Here is a 23399-nt window from a genome sequence, read left to right on the forward strand (position 1 = left end):
TAAATAATTCTTGAAATAAAATTATTAAGAAATAAATACAAATTTCAAAAAAATATAAAAATTCTTTTGTTTTTCTTTTTTCCCTAGCGTTTTACTTCTTAATTGATATTTTCTTTCTGTTTATTCTCTTTTTCCTACTCTCTTTTTTTCTTGCCTTTTTCTCATCTTTGTTTCATTTTAAATGATTCTTTTCACTAATTCCCCCCTTTTTCTTATAGTTTATGGTTCTTTTGTTTGCTTTTTGGTTGTTTTTTTCTTTTTCTTTCGACTTTCTTTTCCCCTTTAAATAAAAGTCAATCGTACATAACCTTACATGATAATTGGTAATGTTGTAATCGTACATGGATTAAAGCGACACAACAGAAGAGCTGTTTGGGAGCCGACTCTTTTTGGTGAGCCGAGCCGATGTAGGTGGTTCTTCAAAAAGAGACGGAATCAAGACCACTAGTTGGAGTACGCAACCGGAAATTGTTTAACGCCTGTTCCGACGCCCGTGCTCGGCTCTCTATTGGCTATCACCGCTTCCCTTACTCCCCCTCATCCACTCAAGTGGCACGTATTTCTGGAAATCCCACCTCCTCCCTGTTTCACTACAGGAAGCAAAAAAAGGAAAAAAGAGAAGCAATGTCGACGCCAACGGCTGCAGCGCTGTCACAATGCGGAGTTGAAGTCTGGATCAAACATTTCACAATATTCTCTTAGGGAGCCAAATGACACCCCTTATGGACTGAGGCAACGCCAAAGAGCAGTCGTCTCCTTTCGGTTTTCGGACCACACATGATGGACTGGACAGTCAGCAGCCGGGCCCTGGTGTGGTGCATTTTGCTTTACTCCGCCGCTTTGACACTCAAGGTATGAACCAGTAAATGATTTCCTTTTAAAATTATCTTACTATGCCGTTTTAATATTGTGTTGAGGGGAAGAAATAATGGACATGTTTATGATTGGTGATCGCAGGCTATTGTTAGCCTTAAGCGGGTTATGAGGAAGAGAGCTAATAACCACCTGACGAATAAACGTAAGATGGCCTAATTCATAACATCAATATAACTATTCACGATTTACATATAAGGGTAGACTATACTGTATATTATTTATTGGACAATGATGTGGCTCGTTGAGTAATACCATCCGTAGTTGTCATTAAAGTAAATACATATGATAAAGTAGCTTGTGATTTAATTGTCTTTATTTTCATTGATATCAACGTACCCGTAGTTGGCAGCGAGATTAGACATATCACTCAATGGTAGACATGTAATAACGACTTGAACGAGCATAAATAAGACCCAGAATAAATAGGCAAAATATTTACAAAGTAATACTTGGAGATTGGCCTAACTTATACTAATAGTGCAATAAAAGAATAGCACCTGACTTGAGAAGTGCAGTGAGTATGTTGATTTAACCATGCTGGGGGATAATAAAAATAAACCTGTATTAAGATTTTATTTGACTGATATTGTCATCACGCTGAAAATAAATAATCATTTTTTTTTGTTCCTGAATTCAGTTTTTATTGTTGTCCAAAACAAAAAAAATAATCTATACGACAAAATAAAGTAACAACTGGAAAATAACACAAACACATGTCCTATCCACTTGCACAATGTTACATTTTTACACAAACACTCAAAAGCCATTCTCAATACAAATTGAGTTTTACAACTTAGACTAAAACTTGCAAAGTTTGCATCAAAGGAAAAAATAATACCCAAACAAGAAATAAAGCAGCGTCCCTCAGGCTCTTTAGAAATATTGGAAGTGCCTTTTCCACTACATGGTTCCATCTCTGCTCGCCTATGGTGGTAAGTACTTTTCTGAGTGTCCTTTTTCCATTACAGTCAAACCCTGTGTTATGGTACAATCGCTTGACGTCATCACCATGCACTGGTGCCATGAATGAACTTAAACATTTTTAACAGACTGTGTGCTTTCGATACTACAAAAAAAGTGTGCCTTGGTTGAAGAACCTTGCTTAATTGTCATGTTTCGATAGCAAATGTTACCCTTTTTATAAGTAATCACATACTATGTTTTTTAATTGAAAGGACAGATTTTAAATCAAATTATTGTAATGTGAACTGAGGCCAGTTATCTGCGAATGGCCACAGAAAATAGATAACACTGCATTGCAACACATACATGCTCAAAAATATAAATGAAGCATCTGGCAAACGTCCAAAGAGGAACTTCAAGCCTTAATAAGAAATTCTAAGCTATGTGTTTTCTGTGGTTTACCAAGAATGAGCACACATGCTAATATTAGCCACAGACGTTAGTTTACTCTATAGCTTAATATCCAGCAGTTTGACCCCCTTTAATTTTATTCCGTCGGCCTCCTGCTGGATTAGATCATCGACTGCGCCTCACCTACTGACCACGGGCAGAGTTACAGAAAGCTACAACTCGAAAATAAAAAAAAATTGTAAAGGTAATACGCAGACACACAATATTGGCAATTTGTTTTGGATCATGTCCCGGGGAAGATCGTTTCTGAAAAAACATTGGTCGGCAGTAGCCCACGTGACATTTTGGTCTTCGGGGCCGTGTTTTAAAACCTCTGCAGAAGTGGTGTGAAAAACGATGGTGCCAGGGACTTAGAACCAGGTACTTGATGATAGAAAACCAAGAGAGGCGTATGCGAGGTAGGCTGGAACCGTGTCGTGCAAAAGCATTATTAGACACCTTAAAGAACAGACACTTTTTCAAAATTTGCAAATTATAAAACATGCAATAAAAAAGGGGGAGTACACAAAAAACATTTTCAGCACAGCCCACATCAAAAATGAACAAGTCCCCAAAAGTATGTTTGACCACGTTCAAAACCTGTAACTTCTCCTTTAACGGTTGCTGTACTGACAAACATCACTTTGGCCTGTCGCATCAGTAGTTGTGCATTTAGTGTCATCTAGACAAATGCTGAGCTGCAAACTAATTATTTTTTTTTCTCCATAAAAACATTTTCACTATTTGGGTAAGGCAATATGTCTATTACGACAAAATTCCAAAGGAGCATTGTTGGAAGGGCTTCCAGCACTACCTTGCGATCTCGACTTAAATTCAATTTTGACGAACTCTAATGCAGTACTATTAATGCAGTACTTTTTATCAAATGAGGCAGATCATTCACAATGGTGAGCCAATGGGATGCGTAGTAATTGTCTCAAGATACAACAGAAGCTCAAAGACTAACATTACATCCTGGATTTGATAACAGCAGAGGAAGTATAAACTTTAGTACACATGATTTAATTATATCACATTTTTTCAAGGGAAGTCAAAAACTAAAAAAGCTTAGCATGAGGAAATTGAGGAAACCTCGAGAAGAGGTCTCAAAGGACTAAAAAAACCTAGTATAAGGAAATTGACGAAACCTTTTGATGGGCTGCATTAGGTAATCCCAATTCAGAATGATTAGGCTGCAATGGAGGTTGGATGGGTGTCAACGGACAATACACAGTCACCAACTTTGAATATAGGTAAAAACAGAATGTCTAGTTGACAGCTTCATGCCTCAAAATTTTGACTGCTGCAGCAGGTTCTAGATGATGGCATACATCAGTGCTGGTACGATTGTTCGCAATGCATGCACCATGCAAGATCCCCTCTCGTCCTTTTCCCTCAAAGAAAAAAAGACAAGAGTATGAGGTCAACATTACACATAAGCTATACAATATGCTGTGAGTGTGTTATATGCTCAGATCTTAACACTTCCACCGAGGTTGCTGATTGTTTCGCAGAGGGCACAGCATTCCAAATTGAAAACGCTCTCAAACGTGCGGATTTCTTATTTTATTCTTGGAATCACGAGTAAACCGGAATTTAACGGGCGAAGCCTCCGAGCAGGAACATAGGGGGATGTTAAATCAGAAAGATAGGGTCCATGCAGAATGTTGTATGGTACCAACAGAACCTAAAAATCCCAGCTAAAATTGGGGTAATATGATCCAACGTTCTTGTCGTTGTTAAAAGCCTTGCTGCAGAATTTTATTTTTCCGGGTCGTTATGTGCGGAATGAACCTGTTCTCCCCATACAGGTTTTTTTTCTGAAAGCTTCCCCACATTCCAAAAAACTTGTCATTTGTTGTTTTTAAAGCAATAAAAGTAGTTACATATCTCATACTTGCTTTGGGAGCGTGGCTTCTGATGTGCGGTAGAGAGCAGGGATGGAGTCAACTTTATTCCTTTTGGTGCTGGTTGCGAAATAACTAAACAGAAATTAGCATGGTTCCTTTTCTCTTTGGTATAGAGTTAAATGGGGATGCTTGATTGCTGTATAAGCTTGTCACTTACAACGTTAACCCTTTTTGCCATCCATCCATTATCTTCTGCTTATCTGGGGTCAGGTCGTGTTGTAAACTGTTTTTTTATTATTTTATTTTCTTTTACCCCCTAATTAGGGTCCATACAGTAAGTGGGCATGCCTTATTATAATGGTATGGCAGGATCACGGGCGCTTTAGACTTGCTTTTGAAATGCAGCTCTTTTAACACTGCATTGGGTTGTAATCAAGATTTAGAAGGCAGAAGGTTGCCAAGGATGGGCCAAAGTATCTTGAGTCAAAATTTACAATTTTATTCTTTAGCCCGAAATTCAATTAATCAAAACGGATAACATGAAAACCGCGGATGCAATTTCCTCTCAATAACTGGAAAAAAAGTTAATTGTGATTTAGTGAAATTCTCTCATATTAGATTTCTCTATTTGGTATTATCATCACGGCACGCTCCAGCCATGTTGCTAACATTTTCTGAATCAGGACGTCTTGCTGCTAACAGTAAAACCAAGTAAAATTTAAAACATCGCAAATCTCTGTGGCACAGCACTCGGTCAACGTGTGGTGGTTTGTTTAAGTTAAGTGTAAGAAGCACTTGCTAACTAACTTATCCTTACCCTTCAAGACCCACCGATATAATTTTTTTTTTCTTTCCTAAAAGTGGTTCAAATGTTTTTCTATTCTTTTTTTCTTTACATTAAAATAGTCATTGGGTGCTATTGTTCAGACTCTGAATGATTCTGAGTTGAACATTTGTGTATAAGCCTGGCCAACAAGTGCATAACATATACATTCTTCAAAACTTTAGCCAATCAACAACACTTTTTCAGTTATTTGTGTTTTTTACCCTATCAAGTTATCAATAAAGCAAGTGTTTCACTGAGGTATAAACATTTTTAACTATCTGCTCCAGCGATGAATACAGTTACCTGAAAGGAACTTCTGCTACACCATTGAAACATAATTGTTATATTACAATGTTCTCATTAAAAAAAAAAAATCCTTTCATTTTTACCTCCAAAGGCCTTCTATAACACAGGGTTAGATTCTAATAGGTCAAAAATTGTCTTTTATGTTTTTCTATATTGGGTCTTACGTGGTTACTATAAATGACAATTGCTATTTTAACAGTAGGACTTGTAAAATTATTCTTTTGCTTCAAACACAGAATTGTTCTCAACTTAATTCCAAAACAATATATTTTAGTTGTAGTGGTGTGCTATTTACTCCAATTACCTTATTTTCAGTTTTTGTAAAACTACAAACGTAAAGTATTCATTTTAGAAATTATTAGATAACTAGATGTCACTCCTTGCAAATATTTTTAAATATTTTAGGCTTGTTAATTTACAATCTTTTGTGTGAAAATATTTATTTTTCTAGTTACTAAATAACTAGGTGGTACTCATTGTAAAGAATATGTATAAATATTTAGGCTTGTAAAATTAAAAGGATTTCTCATGAAATAAGTTTTGAAATGTGAAAATCAATTAATGTTTTCAATGGTAGAAATCACACTGAACCCCTTTTACTAGTCCCATTTTATTTAGTTTAGATGCATTGAAATGGTTTAGCTTCCCAATATTTTTAAAAAGTTATTTTAATCTATAAAAAGATAATCATGTGTTAATGTTCTAATATTTGCGCCTTGAGTTTCAGACTATGTTATTTGTTTTTTTTCTTATTGTAAGCTCTTATGAGTCTTTTACGTTTTTTTTTTCCCAATTCACTCTGGTGCGGGAAATACCTGAATGCAACCAGATCTTCCTTAAAGTATTAGCTTGTGTCAACAACTAAGGTAAACCAAGCAGATTAATACATTGGCTTCATAACCTCTTTTTTATCTTGTCACCCTGATTTTCTAGCTAAATGGTATCCTGCTTATTCCTCTAAAGTGTTCAGTTACCACTGCGGCTCATTTGATTTTTGCAGCTTTTTTCTGGTCACTGTAACCTGTTCTACAGTCACACCGGACTCAAACAAGTTGCTTTCGCATAAATAAATAAGTTGTGGTCTTGTGCTATCTTATCACAGCTGCAGATTGGCTGTGTGTTGACAAAACGTGCCACTTTAGGGGTTAGACACGTGATTCACTTGGCTGAAACAGCACAGGGAGCCTGATAAACGTGCATATGCGTATTCTAGATCACCAGTGCAGGTTTGAAAGCTAAGAAAAAATACTATGAGCACATAACCTATCACTGTGGGAACAGTTACACATGTGCACAATGTTGACACATTTGTTGTTACCGACGGTACGATATTACTTTGCAAAAAAGTTGTGTTTCAGGTTTCCTAACAGTGATCTCTTTTCAATTTGATTGTTAAGTTTTTGAAGTGTTTTAGTTTTTTTTTTTTTAACATTTAAATTATATCGTAATATGTAATGGGACATGGGAAGGTTGTTTCATGCGTACCATTGAATGCCTTCTTACTCCAAGATGGATGTATCACAATATAAAGACCTCTTTAAATCCACCCTACACCACCCACAGCCACACTCAGAAGCAGTTGAATGCTAAAATGAGCGTATTGACAATGATCAATGGTTAATCTGCATTATATGCAAATAGTTATTCACACCCTTTTCCAAGGGGCTGTTCAAAGGGAAATCTTAGATTTAACAGATGATAGGTGACTGTTTCTGCTGCTCTGTCTTTCCAGACATTACAAAAAAGGTTCAAAGAAAAGTTCATTTTTCAACTTAAATAAGTCGATAAAACTGAGTTTCACTCCAGTAAGGATAATGACCAGAACCTTGAGTAAAATATAGGAAAGTCTCGTTGTCAAAGCTGCATTTTTAGAATTCCATGGCAGCTGAATGGAGAAACTCCCCTGAGCCATCATTAGTTGTGGTGTTTAAGCCAAGTCATGTGGTCTACCCATTTGAAGAATGCATCTTTTGTTGACCTGAGTTTAAGATCAGTTATGTCTCAATATAATTTTTTATGTTATTCCGCCACAGTAATTATTGAAGGGATTTTTAACTTGTGGTTCCGGAATCAAATATCAGTAGTTCAGATATGCTCCAAACATCAGTGTGTTTCCTCTTAGGTAGATTCTTTCCTCCAACATGTCGTAAAAATCTATGAGGCAAACAGACAATTAATTGTTTGTTTTCTCATGTAGGACACATTGACAAATCACGCAAATTTGTATGTGATTGGCGTTTAATTCTTTTGTCTACCTTTGCCACCTTACATTGCTTTGACACTGGTGAGTTCATGTTAACTACCCATGCGGGCTTAAGGGAATTCAATAAAAAGTCTACACTCGACAACAATCAACTTCTTTAACACACTCCCCTAAAAATCCTGAAGGCAGTTGTGGAAATCCCTCCCTGCAAGGTTTTAGTGGGTTTAAAACACAAACGATTGAGGAGTAAGTAGTGCAGTGCACCAAAGAATATATGCCATGTTTTTTGCCATGTTTATCCAGCCATCCATTTTTTGTGCCGATTTTCCTCAATAGGGACGCTGGGGTGCTGGAGCCCATCCCAGTTATCTTCGGGCAGTGGGCAGGGGACACCCTGAACTGGTTGCCAGCCAGTCACAGGTCACACAAAGACATCCAACTCATTCGCTCTTATATATATATTATGACAATTTGGACCGGCTGGAGAAAAGTTGGCAAGTATTTGATATTTTTTTTAAAAACGGACATTTGACCATGTTTGTGCAGTCCTTTATGTCTTCAAGCTCCAATGGGTAATGTTTGACCCCTAGATAGCACTTTGTTATCTATTCCAAGCAAGGACCAGTTCTTTAGACCACAGCTTGGTGGCATCCTACCGGCTAAACATGACTGGGACATAATTGGGGATTCCACTGCTTAAAAGAATACATGTTTCTCAACCTATTGTTTTTTTCAATAAAAAACAACATCGGTATGATCGTTCATGTATTTTTTTCCCAGTTTTCAAATTAATGTTTTTTTTTACTGATTTTTTTTTGTCCCGCACAGAGGTTCTAAATATTAACACACCGTCCCATTAAGTTTGCATACTGCAAATCATGCCTGCTTATTTTAAGGAGTTTATTTTATGCTATTTGTCAATTAAAAACAGTTTCTCTCAAAATGTAATATGACCGTAGGTTTTATTTGCTCACAGATCCCCAATGTGAAATTATGAGTACTGTTTGCATGACATCTTCCCAAAACATAGTTGTACAGGTGCCAACAATGCCCTTTAAAATGAAAGACTAAAAATGGTAATTATGATGACACAGATTTCAGCCAAAGGTTAATAGGTTTTAGGTAATCTTATAAAATACACAAAAATCTGTTTTCCTGACTTTTTTTCCATCTTCCTTCCCACTCTTTCTAATATATTGGATTGCATAACGGTATTTGGTGTGATGTTTGATTAGCAGTCCCCTAGTTTGGATCTTTTAGTTTCACTTGCAAGCTTCTCTTGCTGTTAAATACAGTTTACAATATTTGTTTGAAGCTGTACATGTTTATAAAACTGGTGTTTACTCTGATTTCCTCCCCTATCGCATTTTAATCTTTCCAGGAGTTTTGTCATGCCAGCACAGTTTCACTGCCTGAAAACTTGCTCTTTGTGTCCACCCTGGATGGAAACCTGCATGCTGTGAGCAAGAAATCTGGGTCGATCAAATGGACGCTGAAAGAAGGTAAGCGGGGAAGACCCAAGTCTTACTTTTTTGTCCAATACACCCCCTGCCCGTGGAAGAAGAAATTCTCTCACTACATTTTTGGCTTTATTTGCTTATGAGAAAGTTTACAGGATTAAAGTGGACGTTATGTTTGGGTTTTATTTGAGTAATGCTACAAGATCCCCCTGTTTACTCTGGGAAATGTGTAATGATTAACTGAGATGGGCAAATATAGCCTAGAATCAAGGTCAAAATGGGAAAGGACAAACCAACATGGCGAGAGTCTCTACTCGCGAAGGCCTTGCATGCTGTGGACTTACAATTGATAAGATAGACCTTGGTAGCTATAGTTGTTGTTGTGCTCTCGCATTATCAGGAAAAAATGACATCTGTCATTATCTTATCTCCAAAAAGTTATTTTCTCTCTCACCATCTCAATTTTTTAACTAAAATTCTTAACCTTTGTCTACATGTATATAGGCCAACTACTGCTGATAGTGAAACATAACAATAGAGGACTAAGTTGTTACAATTGAAAGTGCAATGTGACGCGTGTGAGGTGTGGTTAATGAATTATGTCTCACACTTATACCAAATAACAACTGTCACGCAACAGTAAAAAAATGTTACATAGGTAAAAAATGACTACTGCAAATACATGCTGGCAGTTTTTGGTACACTAAAACCTCAGTTGTTTTTTGGGGTAGTTTGTTATAAGAGTTAAGAGAAAACTGATGGGATTGAATTAACAACCGAAAGTGGTTTTACATACAGTCAACAGATTTATTTCTAATAGTCCAGTTGATTATTTCCAACATTTTGGGAGAAAGTTTCAGTAAAAGAAGGTTATTTCCCCTATTTTTTTTTTAAATTTCCAATAAACGCAAAAAATGAACTAAGCAAATTACACATTAGATCTTTCGTTCAAATGTCCGTTGGCTTTATACATATTGGCTAAACGTACAACGCAGCATGTTTATACAGGGTTGAAAGTCTGGGGAAAAAGTTGTGGCTTATAGCCTGAATTTTAGGGTTATTGGTAAGCTATGCAGGCTTTCTAGTTTTAGGGTATCTTGCCTCAGACTGGTCGTGATGTTTCTATGATGAGTACATTTTGAAATGGTCATCATTTCTAGAATCCCAAGAGTTTTTAATCTGTTTGCATTTACCACATTGAATTTTTTTCTTGCCAGTGTTTGCATCGTCTTAACTAGTGCAATTCTTGGGAAAATTGGTATGGTAACGATTCACTTATAGATAGATAGATAGATAGATAGATACTTTATTCATCCCTGAAGGGAAATTCACATTTCCAGCAGCATCCCTGAGCTGAGAACAATACAATAATGAAGCAAAAAGAATACAATATACAAATGCCCACTCTAGCGTGTTATATAGAATAACTAAATAGTGCTACACAGAATACATATTGCAATAAGATTCGGTAATATGCAATGTAGGTGGTGTGGTTTACTGTCGGCTTTTACTCTGCCGGGTAGAGTTAAAGAGCCTCATGGCATGAGGAAGAAAAGATCTCTTCAGTCTGTTTGTAGTACAAGACAGTGACAGCAGTCTGTCGCTGAGACTGCTCTTCTGTCTGGAGATAATGCCTGTGTAGTGGATGCGATGGATTGTCCATGATTGACCGCAGCTTTTCCAGTGCTTCTCTCAGCTAGTGTTGTTAGGCTGTCCAGCTAAAGATTTTGTTAACTAACTTGCTATTACATTTTCGAAACATAACATGGCATTGGACTCCTTAAACTTGTATAGGACAAAAGACAAAACATCCAAGAGTTAACTGTCAGATGGAATCATTTTTTGGGATATTTGTTAAAAGTTTCTATAGAGACAATCCTGATTAGTTAGCTAATCTGTGTCTGGTGTTTTCGAATGTAATACTGGTTGCAGCCTATTGTTCTGATGTATGGCTTTGTTTTTGGAATGGCATGTTGGAAAGGTCTAATTTTCTGTTCTTACAGATCCAGTTCTTCAGGTCCCCACACATCTTACAGAGTAGGTATATTTGTGTGTACCACGGTTGATTTTTTTTTTTTTACAATGTAGAACTGTTTTCATTTCATTTGAACTTGTCCTGTTAATTGTATTTATATTTGGATACTAGTAATTGTTTAATTCTGGTAACTCCCAGGCCAGCTTTTCTGCCCGACCCTAATGATGGCAGTCTGTATTCACTTGATGGGAAGAACAACGAAGGCCTCACAGTAAGAGGAAATTATTTTAACATTTCTTACTCCCTTACATTTCTCCTATCTCTTGCACTTTTCTTCTGTATCTCTTTTTTCTGTGCCCCTCTTTTTTTATTTGTTTAATGTTATCATAAAATAAGATGGGATGTCTTCTTATTGTATGTAATTTTCACGTACTATGGTTTATTCACTCTTGTCAAACAGAAGTTGCCATTCACTATTCCTGAGTTGGTGCAAGCATCTCCCTGCCGCAGTTCTGATGGAATCCTTTACATGGGTAAAACTATTTCTACAAAGGTTTAGCATTCTGTATCAATGTAATAGTGCAATTGATTGAAATGGGGGCTGGGCACATGCTCTCACTTGGTCTCATTCCTTGTAACTCACCTTTGGTATTAGAATTTTTCACAAGAAAATACTTATTTGTCTCAAGTTTTACGCATGATATTGTTTGAAAGTAAGGAGGAGAATGATGTGAAACAAAATAAATCTCAAATAGTAAAATACAGCATACATCGTGATTCAAACAATGTGAATATTTTAATGGATCAATAAATGATTGTTAAAATTATGAAAGATTTAAATTTTGTTAATATGATTGATGGAAAAAAAAACGTCCAAAGTTATTTTGGGGACGGTTCTATCTGTAGCCTTTTGGTTGCAAGCTGTCTTCCTTTTTCGTTTTAGGTGATTTGTTCATTTTGTGATGGGATGTTTGATGCAACATGACTGGAAATAATAAAATAAATGAGTAAATCAATTGAATAAATGAATAATTTAAAACATAATTTCACGTAGAAAAGTCACTGCAAACAAATGTAATCTGAAGGTTTTTTTTTTTGAAATTTTATTTTTTAATCTAACTAGGCATGGTATTATGTCCTGCATTATGTGACCAGTGCATAGTGACCTGGGTAAAGAATTCCATTTGTGTGTGTAGGTAAGAAGCAGGATCTGTGGCATGTGGTGGACCTGTTGACTGGTGAGAAGCAGCAGACTCTGACGTCATCTTTTGCCGACATGCTGTGCCCTTCTTCATCTCTGCTCTATCTGGGGCGTACAGGTAACAACAACACTAACACAATAAGTTGGCTCTTTTCCTCTTACGTTGTTGTGTGTCTTTCAAGTTTAATTGCCTTGACACCAAATTAAACCAATTGCAGTAATATAACACTTTACTTTTGTTATCATATTTTTGACTGACAGCATTAAATGCTCCATGCGAGGTTGCACATCACTGGAAAACAGAGGCTTATGAAGAATATTTGTGTTTCTAGTTTGACATCCCACCCTGGCTTTTCAGAATTAGACTTTACTTTTCAACCTACATTTTTACATTGACTTATCAGCCTCACATCACTTTTATCAATGTTACCCAGGCATAGAAATGCATCTGCTTTTATTGTCTATTCAGCCTGTAAATGTTCATATATATATATATATATATATATATATATATATATATATATATATAAACATTTTTTTTTTTAGAATACACAATTACCATGTATGATACGAAAAATCGGGAGTTACGTTGGAATGCCACATATTCTGACTATGCGTCTACGCTTCCCGACGATGACACCAAATATAGTAAGTCATGCAGTTGTGTTCACATTGTCTTGACTTTATCTGACGCTAATCCACTCTTCACCGAACTTGCAGAGATGGCCCATTTTGTGTCTAACGGCGACGGCTTGGTGGTGACTGTGGACAGTGAATCGGGTAATGTCCAGTGGGTCCAGAACTATAACTCACCAGTAGTGGCCATGTACATATGGCAACATGAGGGTCTTAGCAAAGTCACCCACACAAACGTGGCCGTGGAAACCCTACGGTATCTCACGTTCATGTCGGGAGAGGTCGGCCGTATCACACAGTGGAAGTACCCTTTTCCTAAAGAGAAGAAGCAAGACAATAAGTTAATGTGAGTAAACAAAAGTGTGCTCTGTATCTTCTAACTTTGCACATCTGCATGGATTCAGCTCATCATTTGTTTGCGTACATACACAAATTAAATATGCAACTATTAAATGGTGTGATATTAGTTCAAAATAATACAAATATTTTCAATAAAAAATAAGATTAAACCATTCAGTTAGAATTTGAAAAGCGCATGAAAATGTGAAATAGTCGTCCAAAAATTGAAATTGGAGCTCTAAAATAATTAAAAACAATTGTATATATTTTGCAGAACATGTTAAATACTGCAGTATCATTGTGTTTTCGGAGTGCAGTGGTTTGCACATTCATCTAACATTCAAAAGGTTCCCGGTTGAAGACCGGGTGTAAACATTTTGGCCTGGAGAAGGGTGGGCGCCGCCAGGCTGTACTTGCCAATGACACACCAAAGGAAATGGTGCCCCTCCGACACTAGTTGTTAAAGGATACACAAAATGAAATGACGGAAGCTAATTTGTTTCAGAGTAAAGTTATGATTAAAAAAAAAACATTTACATGTTATTTGTTCCACCATTGTATTTTATGTTCTCACTATTGTTTGCAAACATGAAACTGCTCTATGTTACACCCCTAGTAAGGCAGAACAATGATGTGTACATATACATATATATTTCTTTGGTTCAGCTACTTTATCATTTCAACGGAGCTGTTTAAAAGGTAATCCAAGTTCCAGGTGTCTAGTGTGTCATCTTTTGTAGCAAAATATGAGGCCAGTTTGAATATTTAGTGCCTTTTTGTATTTTATTTGTTCACATCCATTTTTTTTTTTAAAGCATTAAAGCCCCAGTACCCAGTTAGTTGATTTGCTATCGTCTGTATTGGAAAGCTTTCAATTATATTTTTCAGTTTCCTTGTAAAGTATATTTTATACATCCTGTTTAACCTAGGTTAAATCACTAGTTATACAGTTATATGAAAACCTAAAAAAATATTTGTACTGTTTTCAGGTCCACTTTATATGTTGGTAAATATTCGACCAGCTTGTATGCATCTCCCTCCCTTGTGCATGATGGCGTCACAGTGGTGGTGAGTATTTCACGTGTTGTAGTTACCACTCCTTGTGATAACAAAGTAAACATCCACCTGTATTTACTTTACATAGTAATGTTTACTTTCCCCAAATATTGTAAACCCATTTTCTTACTGGAATCAAGCAGTTATGAAGGAAAAAGTTGAAAAATTGTGCTAACTTCATTACTTCAACATATACTGTGTTTGTTTGTATTTGCAGCCTCGTGGAAGCACCTTCCCCATGCTGGAGGGTCCAAACAGGCAGGAGTCGGATGAAGATGAAGAGTGTGTCATCACGCCGAGCACCAGCGTCAAATTCAAGGCTGCGCTTCGTGAACGTAACCGCATCAACTACATGCGCAACTACCTGCTACTCATAGGTATTTAGAGATTTAGCCAACAGTAGACTGAGCACTTTCAAACCAGAGTCTGGATCTTCAGGTCATCATGAGACACCTCCTAATGCTCACAACAAGATCCTGGAAAGATTCCCTGAAAGCTTTCCCCGTAACCAGGGCAATGTCATTCCACCAACTAGCAACAAGAAAGCTGAGGTTTGTTACAGCGTGCATTTTACTTCACCACACCAGTGACTATTGCTGTAATCCTCGTGTGTACCTAATTTGTTGCTTACATTGCTTGCCATTTTGTATTATAGAATTTAAACAATGTTGCCATCGAAGACAATCCGCCTTCTGCTATGCCTGAAATATCAGTCCAAGAACCTGGACTCAGCGGTCGTACTTTGCGTCCAGAAGCCGCCGTGGACTCCATGTTAAAAGACATGGCCACTGTTATCTTTTCAACTTTCCTACTAGCAGGCTGGGTGGCCTTTGTTATCACTTACCCCAAGGTAAATTAATTATCTCCACTTATTGCTCCATGTTTGTCTCAAACTAAAGTCTAGAGATGCTTTGTCTTTTAAGAGGAAAACAACTACATTAATGGGATGTGATTCACCAAAACTTTGGCTTGCAACATTGGTTGCGTTATGTTTTGCTTGTATGTTGGAGATGTGGGCTGTGTTTAAAATCAGATAGTCGAACAAAACATGCTTCCATATTTCGCAATTTGCATTAAACAGCTTAATATTTTTTCTCCTCCAAGAGCGTATATTTTCTGTTCTGTTGCAGAGTGTCCACAAGCAACAACAGCTGCAGCACCAGGAGTTTCAAAGACAGATGGAGGAGAAGTTAGAGATGCTTCATAAACAACAACCTTTTGCCGCTCCTGACATGTCGCTTCCCCTGGTCCCTGACAGCGACTACATGGAAGTGGTTCACGCTCGCTCTGATTGCTCAGACCACAGCAGCCCAAACGTCACACCGCGTGCCTCCAACCACTCTACTGTCTCCATTTCCGAGCTTGGCAGCTCAGGCACTGAACTCGAAGATGGAGGTAAGTGAAATAAAGATGCAGTCTCTACTCATTTTTTTTTTGTGTTTTTGATGATTTTTCATTCTGTTCTCATTAGATGATGACTCCAACGCTGTCACTGTAGGCAACATAACGTTCAATCCCAAACAAGTTTTAGGTCATGGTGCTGAAGGTACCATTGTGTACAAGTAAGTATGAGGAAGAGACGAGGATATTGTTGAAGGCTGGGTAAAATAACCTGATTTTTTTTAAATTAAACCAAGCGTAACAAGTTGCTAAACTATTTCATGATATGATTTTAAATTTAAATAACTTTATATACAAATGTTTCAGGTTACAAAATTTCTGACCAGGAAAATATTACTTCTAGTTGCAAAGGTGTTTTAGGAAACAAAATAATAAATACGGTACTGTTCGCGATGCCATTCGCCGCTACCAGAGTTCTACCTTGCAAAACGGTGTACAATCTACATGCGTGAATCCTGGTATGCTCTTCGTGTCCCCTGGCAACTGATGCAAGAAATCACCCAGAAAAGCGTTTAAAGGCCCGGCTATCGCTCATTATGATGACGTCTGCCTCGCGCACTGAAGAGTTAATACACAATACAGTGATCCCCAGAGCCAAGAAGATCCACAGGTTCAAGAGCTTTCTCCATTTGGGCCCTGGTGCTGCGGAACTATTTAAATCCAGGCTTAAAACAAACTTCTATTCTATAGATTATGAATGATCTATGTTTCATGTTGACAATGTCTATGTATTGCAACATCCATTTTGGCCTGGTCATCCTGGAAGGGGGATTATCTCATGTGTGCGCTCCCTTCTCAAGGTTTCGGCATTTTCCTCATGCTGAGGCTTTGAGTTTTTCCTTGCCCTCATGTAGGTTTTAGATCAGTGAAATGCCAGTCTGTAGTCTATAATAAAATGTAGTCTGTGCAGCTCTTTGATACTTCCGTGATTAGGGGCTATACAAAAAAACTCGACATGACTTTTATTCTTTTTTTTTACATTATATGCCTCTCGTTTTATGTTTATTTTGTGGTAATCTAATTTTAATATGTATTTGTCTCAGGTTCTGATGCTCTTTTATGATTCATTAAAAAATATGTCCTTAAACGGGGCTTGGAACGGATTAGTGCAATTACATTCAAAAAGCGTCTCTTCGTACAAATGTTTCGGGTTACAAATGTACTCCCAGAACGAACTAAATTTTTAAGTAAAGGTACAACCTATCTATCTACCTTGGTCATATCCCTCAAGAGGTGTGACCGACAGCAAGACAAACACATACAAAGAAAATAAAGGGGGGAAAAATAGCAAAAAAAACACACACAAAATTTTTTGGACCATGGCCAACCCAAATGCCTAAAACATCCAAACAAGTTACCAAACATCCAAACAAGTTATAAACACCCAAACAAGTTAAAAAGGTACAACCAGTGTGCTCAATTTGAAATGGCCCTAAAACTTAAAAATAAGGGGAAAACTTGTATGTTCACAAGTAAGCAACCTAATAGTGATGGAAATTCCGGCTATTTTCAGCTCCAAAATTGCTCTTCAAAATTATTGTTGCCTTTAACCGATATACTACCAACAATAATGTAACATTATGCATAAAATGAATGAATATTTTGTTCTATATTATACTAGCCTTTGTTTTTTCAATCTACAGTGAACTTAACTGATTTAAACCTGTTTATACTAAGCAACTTTAAAGTCATGCAACACAGAATCCTTGCAAAGCAAACTACACAAAAAATAAAAGTATTAACTCTTCAGTGCTCTGAAAAAAATACAACAACCTAACTATTTAGAATTTAACTTCTATCCAATGTAGACTGAAACAACACAGAAACTCTGAATAACACGCATAAATCTAAATTAAAATGTGTACAACAAAAATATAATTGGTGTCTACTGAATATTGGCGTTCGGGAGAACAAAGTGCTGAGCTTTGATTGACTGATTCAGATTCTTCTGTCAGTAATTGACAATGCACAGTATTTTTGAACCACTATCATCATTAGAATGAAAATAAGGATCAGTTTCCTGCTTTGACTCATTTTTCATATATCCTTTCATCCTGTTTGTCCTCATATTGCAATACCTCTCTCCTGCTTTGGTGCATATTGCCATATCTTTCTCCTGCTACAGCACAGATACATAGCAGATACAAATTAAATTGAGAGGTTCTTGATGCACAGGTGAAGAAATGAGAGACTATTTACGTTCGCTAAATGGATTAGCAAATAAGTGTTGTAGCACCGTAAGTAAAAAGTGTAAGTTCTGATGCCTAGTTTTTCCTCTACAAGGGGTCAGTTTGACAACCGTCCTGTGGCAGTGAAAAGAATCCTCCCAGAGTGTTTCAGCTTTGCGGACAGAGAAGTTCAGCTCTTGCGAGAGTCTGACGAGCATCCGAATGTCATCCGATATTTCTGCACCGAGAGGGACCGCCAGTTCCAGTACATTGCCACCGAACTGTGTGCTGCCTCTCTTCAAGAGGTGCACAAAGATTTATTCAAATTTTTATGTGGAATATTACATTTACTATGTATGAAACTACCGGATAAGCAACTATTTTTGGGTCTATCTAGTATGTGGAGAAAAAAGATTTTGACCGTCATGGGCTGGAACCTGTTGTGCTGCTTCAGCAAGCCATGTCAGGGCTGGCGCATCTGCACTCCCTTAACATAGGTAAATAGTTTTAAATGCTTGTTTCACATTACCAACTAAACATTAATTGTAATTTCAACACTTATCTTTGACTTTTCCCCACAGTTCACAGAGACCTGAAACCTCACAACATCCTGGTGTCTATGCCCAATGCTCACGGTCGAGTCCGAGCCATGATCTCTGACTTTGGCCTCTGCAAAAAATTAGCAGTTGGTCGCCATAGTTTTAGCAGGCGGTCAGGCGTTCCGGGGACAGAGGGCTGGATCGCTCCTGAGGTTCTCAGCGAGGACTGCAAAGACAACCCGGTGAGTACAAAATAAAGCCGTGTGACAGAGACGTATGATATAATCGTCTATTTATTAATGTGTATACAGGTTTTGTACTGTTGCTTGAAATTCTTGAAAATCCTTAAATTTAAAGTTGTGTTTTCAAAGTCAGGAAAATGCTTGAATTTTGCATGAAGTGCTAGAAAATGCTTAGAATTGTTGCCAATGCCATGTTTCTTGGCAGTCTGACTCTAAAGACCAAGCAATAAATAAAAACAAATTGAAAAAAAGTGAAAATATGACGCTGACACGCCTGCTCTGGTGTTTACAAGGGAAGCGTCACTGCCTCCTACTGGTCGCACCCAAGAGTACAGCTCAATTTAGAAAACCGGCTCTTCTGTCTCCCAAACGGCTCCTCAGATTTTCTGGTTGTTTTAGTTATAGACGATCAATATTAATAATAAAACATTTTGCACCAAATTATTTTGTAATTTCATATGTTTTGCAGGGCATCCCTGCTAACACATCAAATATGAATTTAAATATTCACAGACCTACAAAAAAATGTAAAATACAAAACAATTTTAGCTTTTTACACATTGAACAGATTTCAAGTCGAAAAATTTTTGATCGGCGCTGGATTTCTTCCTTTGGAGGTACTGGAGAAAATTAATAATTGATCTTGAAAATCCTTGAAAAGTGCTTTAATTTAGCCATGAAAAAAGGTGGACGAACTTTGTATAGAATTTAAAGTATAATGTGGCCATGTTTGTATGGCAGCGTGAGTTTGTAATATGTGTGTTCCTTTGGCTGATTTTAAGACCTGCGCTGTTGATATCTTCTCTGCCGGATGCGTGTTTTACTACACGATATCCCAAGGTTGCCACCCTTTCGGCAAATCCCTGCAAAGACAAGCCAACATCTTGTTGGGAACATACAGTCTGGACCAATTACAAACCGACAAACACGGTGAAGCCATAACCCTTCGTATTTCTAATTGGACTAGTTGTAGAACTCGTAATGACTTGATAGTTGGTGTCTTGAAACAGGTGACATTGTTTCCCAAGATCTAATAGAGCAGATGTTGAACACAGAGCCTCATCTGAGACCCTCAGCTGAGTGTGTCCTTAAACACCCTTTTTTCTGGACCCGAGAAAAACAACTACATTTCTTCCAGGTATGTGTTTTTTAGAGACAATATTATGTCATATATACAATATTACAGGGGTCTTTATAAGGAAAAAGCTGGGAGTCGATTAAAGTATGCTTACAATATAGCTGTATGCTTGTTGTTGCTCTCAGGATGTGAGTGACCGAATTGAAAAGGAGCCGCTGGATGGAACGATTGTGAGACGACTGGAACGAGGAGGGCGGGCTGTGGTCAAGAGTGACTGGAGGGAGAACATTACAGTGCCACTTCAGACGGGTAAGACTGAAGCCTCATGAACAAACATTTTGAAAATGTGTTAAAAAAAAAATGCTATACTTAAATATCTCGTTTTTTATCTCGTTCCCAAAATGTCCTGTTATAGTCAAAACCTGCAAAGTATAAGCTTTCAAACTATAATTAGAATTTAGAAATAATCTTGCAATTCTATTGCTGTATGGAAAAAGATGGTCCCCTTTACATGATACTTTGCCGCCATCACAGGGACGTTATTGAATACGGCATTTACCTTCCAGTTCTGTAACAGAAACCATATATTTTTCCATTGTCAAACATTTTTGAAGGAGCACCAAAAACTCTTATATGGTTCCCGGAGCAACTTTAGTAGATCAGGAAGTCCAACTTTGTTGGTGAAAGAAAGCATCTTTCTCTGCCTTTTGGTGCTTTTGTGGGTCCAGAGCAATTAGTTGACATTATGGCTTTTATAGAAACTTGTAAATGAAAAAAAATGCGCATACATACTGTAGGTTTTTCAAGCAGTTGTATTTATGTGTGCAACTCAGACCACAATGTCATTGATGCACAGGCAGAAAAGTAGAAATGGCTGGGGTAACTGTTTAGGCAATGTAGAATGTAGAACCTAATGCACGATGAAAATTTGAGAATTAGCTGATCCACATGACAGGATGGGATTACTGTATTTTTGTGTTTGTAATTTAGGATTGATTCAGGTTTGTGAAGTTTTTGGTTTCTCCAGGTATTTTCTAAATCTAAAAAAAAAGAAGGAAAAAAAACATTATTTTAAAATATTTTTCTTTTTCTACGTGCAATTTTTACAATTAGATAGTTGTGAAATATTGGAAAAAGTATCCGTATGTTTCATTTTTCCTTGTAGCTCTGTCATTTTGCATGCTTACCAGAATTAAACATAAAATTCACTATTACCTCATTTTGAAATGTGAATCTATCTCATTGCTAATAGACCTAAGAAAGTTCCGTTCATACAAAGGTGGCTCAGTCAGGGACCTCCTCCGTGCAATGAGGAACAAGGTAAGCAATTGCTCTTTATTCCTGTGTGCTGCTTCATAACTATTTGTTGAAACCCTTTTGAAATGCGTTCTATAGAAACATCATTACCGGGAGTTGCCTGCCGAGGTCCAGGAAACACTGGGCTCCATCCCCGAAGACTTTGTTTTCTACTTTACGTCCCGTTTCCCCCACCTACTAATGCACACATACCTGGCTATGCGGACCTGTGCCGCAGAGAGGTTTTTCATGCCTTACTATTCCAAAGCGGCACAAATGGACCATCCACCACAAAGCCAAGACATGTCAGCAGATACATCACAAACACAAGAATCCAATCATTCATCACAAGTGCATAAAGGAGACTGCCCAGCAGAACCACATGAGTCCACTGCTTTTTCAGGCCCTTCAGTCGAGACTGCCAAAGTATCCCTGTCAGATCTAAACTGTGACACGCTCCCCGTAGAACCTGAGACACCTCATCTCACGTTAACGGGGTCCAGCTTGTCTGACTGTGGAGCAGCTTGAGCAGAATTGCCCACATCTCACACAATATTTTGCCTTCTTAAAAGTGGTGGCAGTTGCTGAGTTTTGTTCCAGTGAGGACCAGGCCTGCAGTGCCTGGGAGTCGCAGGCCGAGAACAGTTGCTGCTACCTGAATTTGAAAAGTGCCTTCTGGGTTAAATGCAACAAACCATCTATGATATTGAGAACCAAAAAGGTGGTCAGATTTTGTGTTGTAGCAGATGATTTTTTTTCTCAAGTCCAAATAGTATTGTGCAAAAAAAAAACGTCTTTTATGTTGGGAAATATTGAAAAATGGTGAACACGTGTTTTTTTTTTTTATTGTGCAATGTTGTATTGTGTAGTGAATTTATTCACTACCCGGATACTGAATGAATTTTTTTATAGCCTTCATCAATACGGTGAGTGTGCCTTTTTAAAAAAAAAAATCAAAAAATACAAAAACTTTCATTTTCAGATGCAAAAATATTTGACATGTAGTTCTGCTCGCTAATGCTGCTAACGCTTCTCTTTTGTCAAGCGAGACGGTTTTGTGGATGTGCTGCAAGTATACTGTCCTGATGTTTTTTTTAATCGAAATATGTAATTTCAGATCATTTGTGACAATTTTAAGGTCAGTCTATAGACCTCTCACGCTTCGGAAGGTGTGTCAAAATGAAGTCGATAATTTGCACATTTAAATCCATGGTTTTTTTCATGAAAAAAACAATTGTTGTCTTTCATTTTACACTATTTAAAGTAAATGAATAGCTTGCAGTAAAGTACTGTTTCCCTTTATCAACTTTTCAATGGCATAAATTTATGGTTGCCTTTGTTTGCTCAATCTTGAGGTGAGGCTTACGTTAAGCAATATAAATGCAAATCTTTCGACATTTTTTTTTTTCTTCAAAAAAAGCACGTTTTATGATAGCTTGTGTTTTTGTTTATTATTTAAACCAGTATTGTTATTTAAGCAAAATAACAATGCTCCTTTTGTGGCGCCATCCAAGCGCACAGAGAGCGCAGTTGCTGTGTTTTGCGGAAACGTGACTCACGTTTAGCATTCCGGACACTAACGTGTAGCAACCCGGAGCTATCTGGCTTCAGCGCCGCTATACAGAGACACGAAAGCCTGGGCGAATCGGAGAGAAGGCGGACTTGCTAACACGAGGTGGTGTATACCTGGACACAAAGAAAAGATTTCCATCTGCCGCAGGGATGTCGAACTTTTAGACTAGCGTGTGACGTCATCCACTCCGCTACAAGCACCCCTAGGGCATCATGTTAATCTGTTAATAAACAACGGGGTAGACTGCTGGAAGTGTGAATTTCCCTACGGAGATTAATAAAGTATCTATCTATCTAATACTTTTAATACTTTACACACCACTAGGAGAGATTAGTTTGCAGTTGGAGCAACAAGATGGTACAAAAAAAACCTGCTCAATAATAATTGAGGTGGAAGACTTCCTTTTACCTTTACTTTCAATCTAATCTTGGACTGAAGGCTGCCATGTTAACTTTTTAAGGCGATAATTCTGCTTTAAATCATAAAACTACTGGTTTCCATGGATACCAGTAGCAGAACAAGCCTCCTGGTCTGACTCAAACACAGCACCTTCATCATATGGTTTCTGTTGTTGTCGGTGTAAGCGTCGTCCTGCTCTTCAGTGATGAGCCACGGATCCTAAATCTATTTACTTTGGTCATATCCATTGAGAGGGGTTACCGACAGCAAGACAAATACATACAAAAACAAAGGATATAAAGGGTAAAACAGCAATCACACAAACATTTTTGGACCATGGCCAACCGAAATGCCCAAACACCCAAACAAGGTAGGTACCTCAGCACCTAAGTTGTTCATGCTTTTGTCCCTCCAGATGAAACTGGACACAAGAAAGGGGCCGTGTCACTTCGGTCAGGGTGACACAACACACTCTTCTGTTCAACAGCAGGGCCCGACAGCTTTCACTGTTTTACCCCTGCCAAGTCAAGTCATTTTTATTTGTATAGCCCTAAATCACGAAGAGTCTCAAAGTGCTTCACAGATTATTACACTATATCACACAGACTATTTTCAGCCGACG

The 23399-nt window shown here is 37.6% G+C and overlaps 1 protein-coding gene across 1 annotated transcript; it reads left to right on the forward strand.

Annotated features, from left to right (window-relative positions):
- Window positions 1-587: 587 nt before the first annotated feature.
- Window positions 588-22091, forward strand: ern1 (endoplasmic reticulum to nucleus signaling 1). The gene is made up of 22 exons (XM_088338883.1): window positions 588-852; window positions 8796-8916; window positions 10878-10911; window positions 11048-11120; window positions 11310-11382; window positions 12046-12168; window positions 12597-12698; window positions 12771-13032; window positions 14015-14093; window positions 14299-14458; window positions 14520-14632; window positions 14737-14931; window positions 15212-15476; window positions 15553-15643; window positions 17766-17955; window positions 18048-18147; window positions 18232-18431; window positions 19214-19361; window positions 19442-19569; window positions 19695-19818; window positions 20762-20829; window positions 20905-22091. Exons 1-22 carry the CDS (start codon window positions 778-780, stop codon window positions 21331-21333), a joined length of 3153 nt encoding a protein of 1050 aa, XP_088195009.1. The 5' UTR covers window positions 588-777; the 3' UTR covers window positions 21334-22091.
- The last annotated feature ends 1308 nt before the right edge of the window (window positions 22092-23399 follow it).

The sequence above is a fragment of the Urocampus carinirostris genome, chromosome 1, assembly GCF_059441175.1.
Source record: "Urocampus carinirostris isolate Australia breed hairy pipefish chromosome 1, RoL_Ucar_1.0, whole genome shotgun sequence".
In the NCBI taxonomy this organism is placed as follows: Eukaryota; Metazoa; Chordata; class Actinopteri; order Syngnathiformes; family Syngnathidae; genus Urocampus; species Urocampus carinirostris.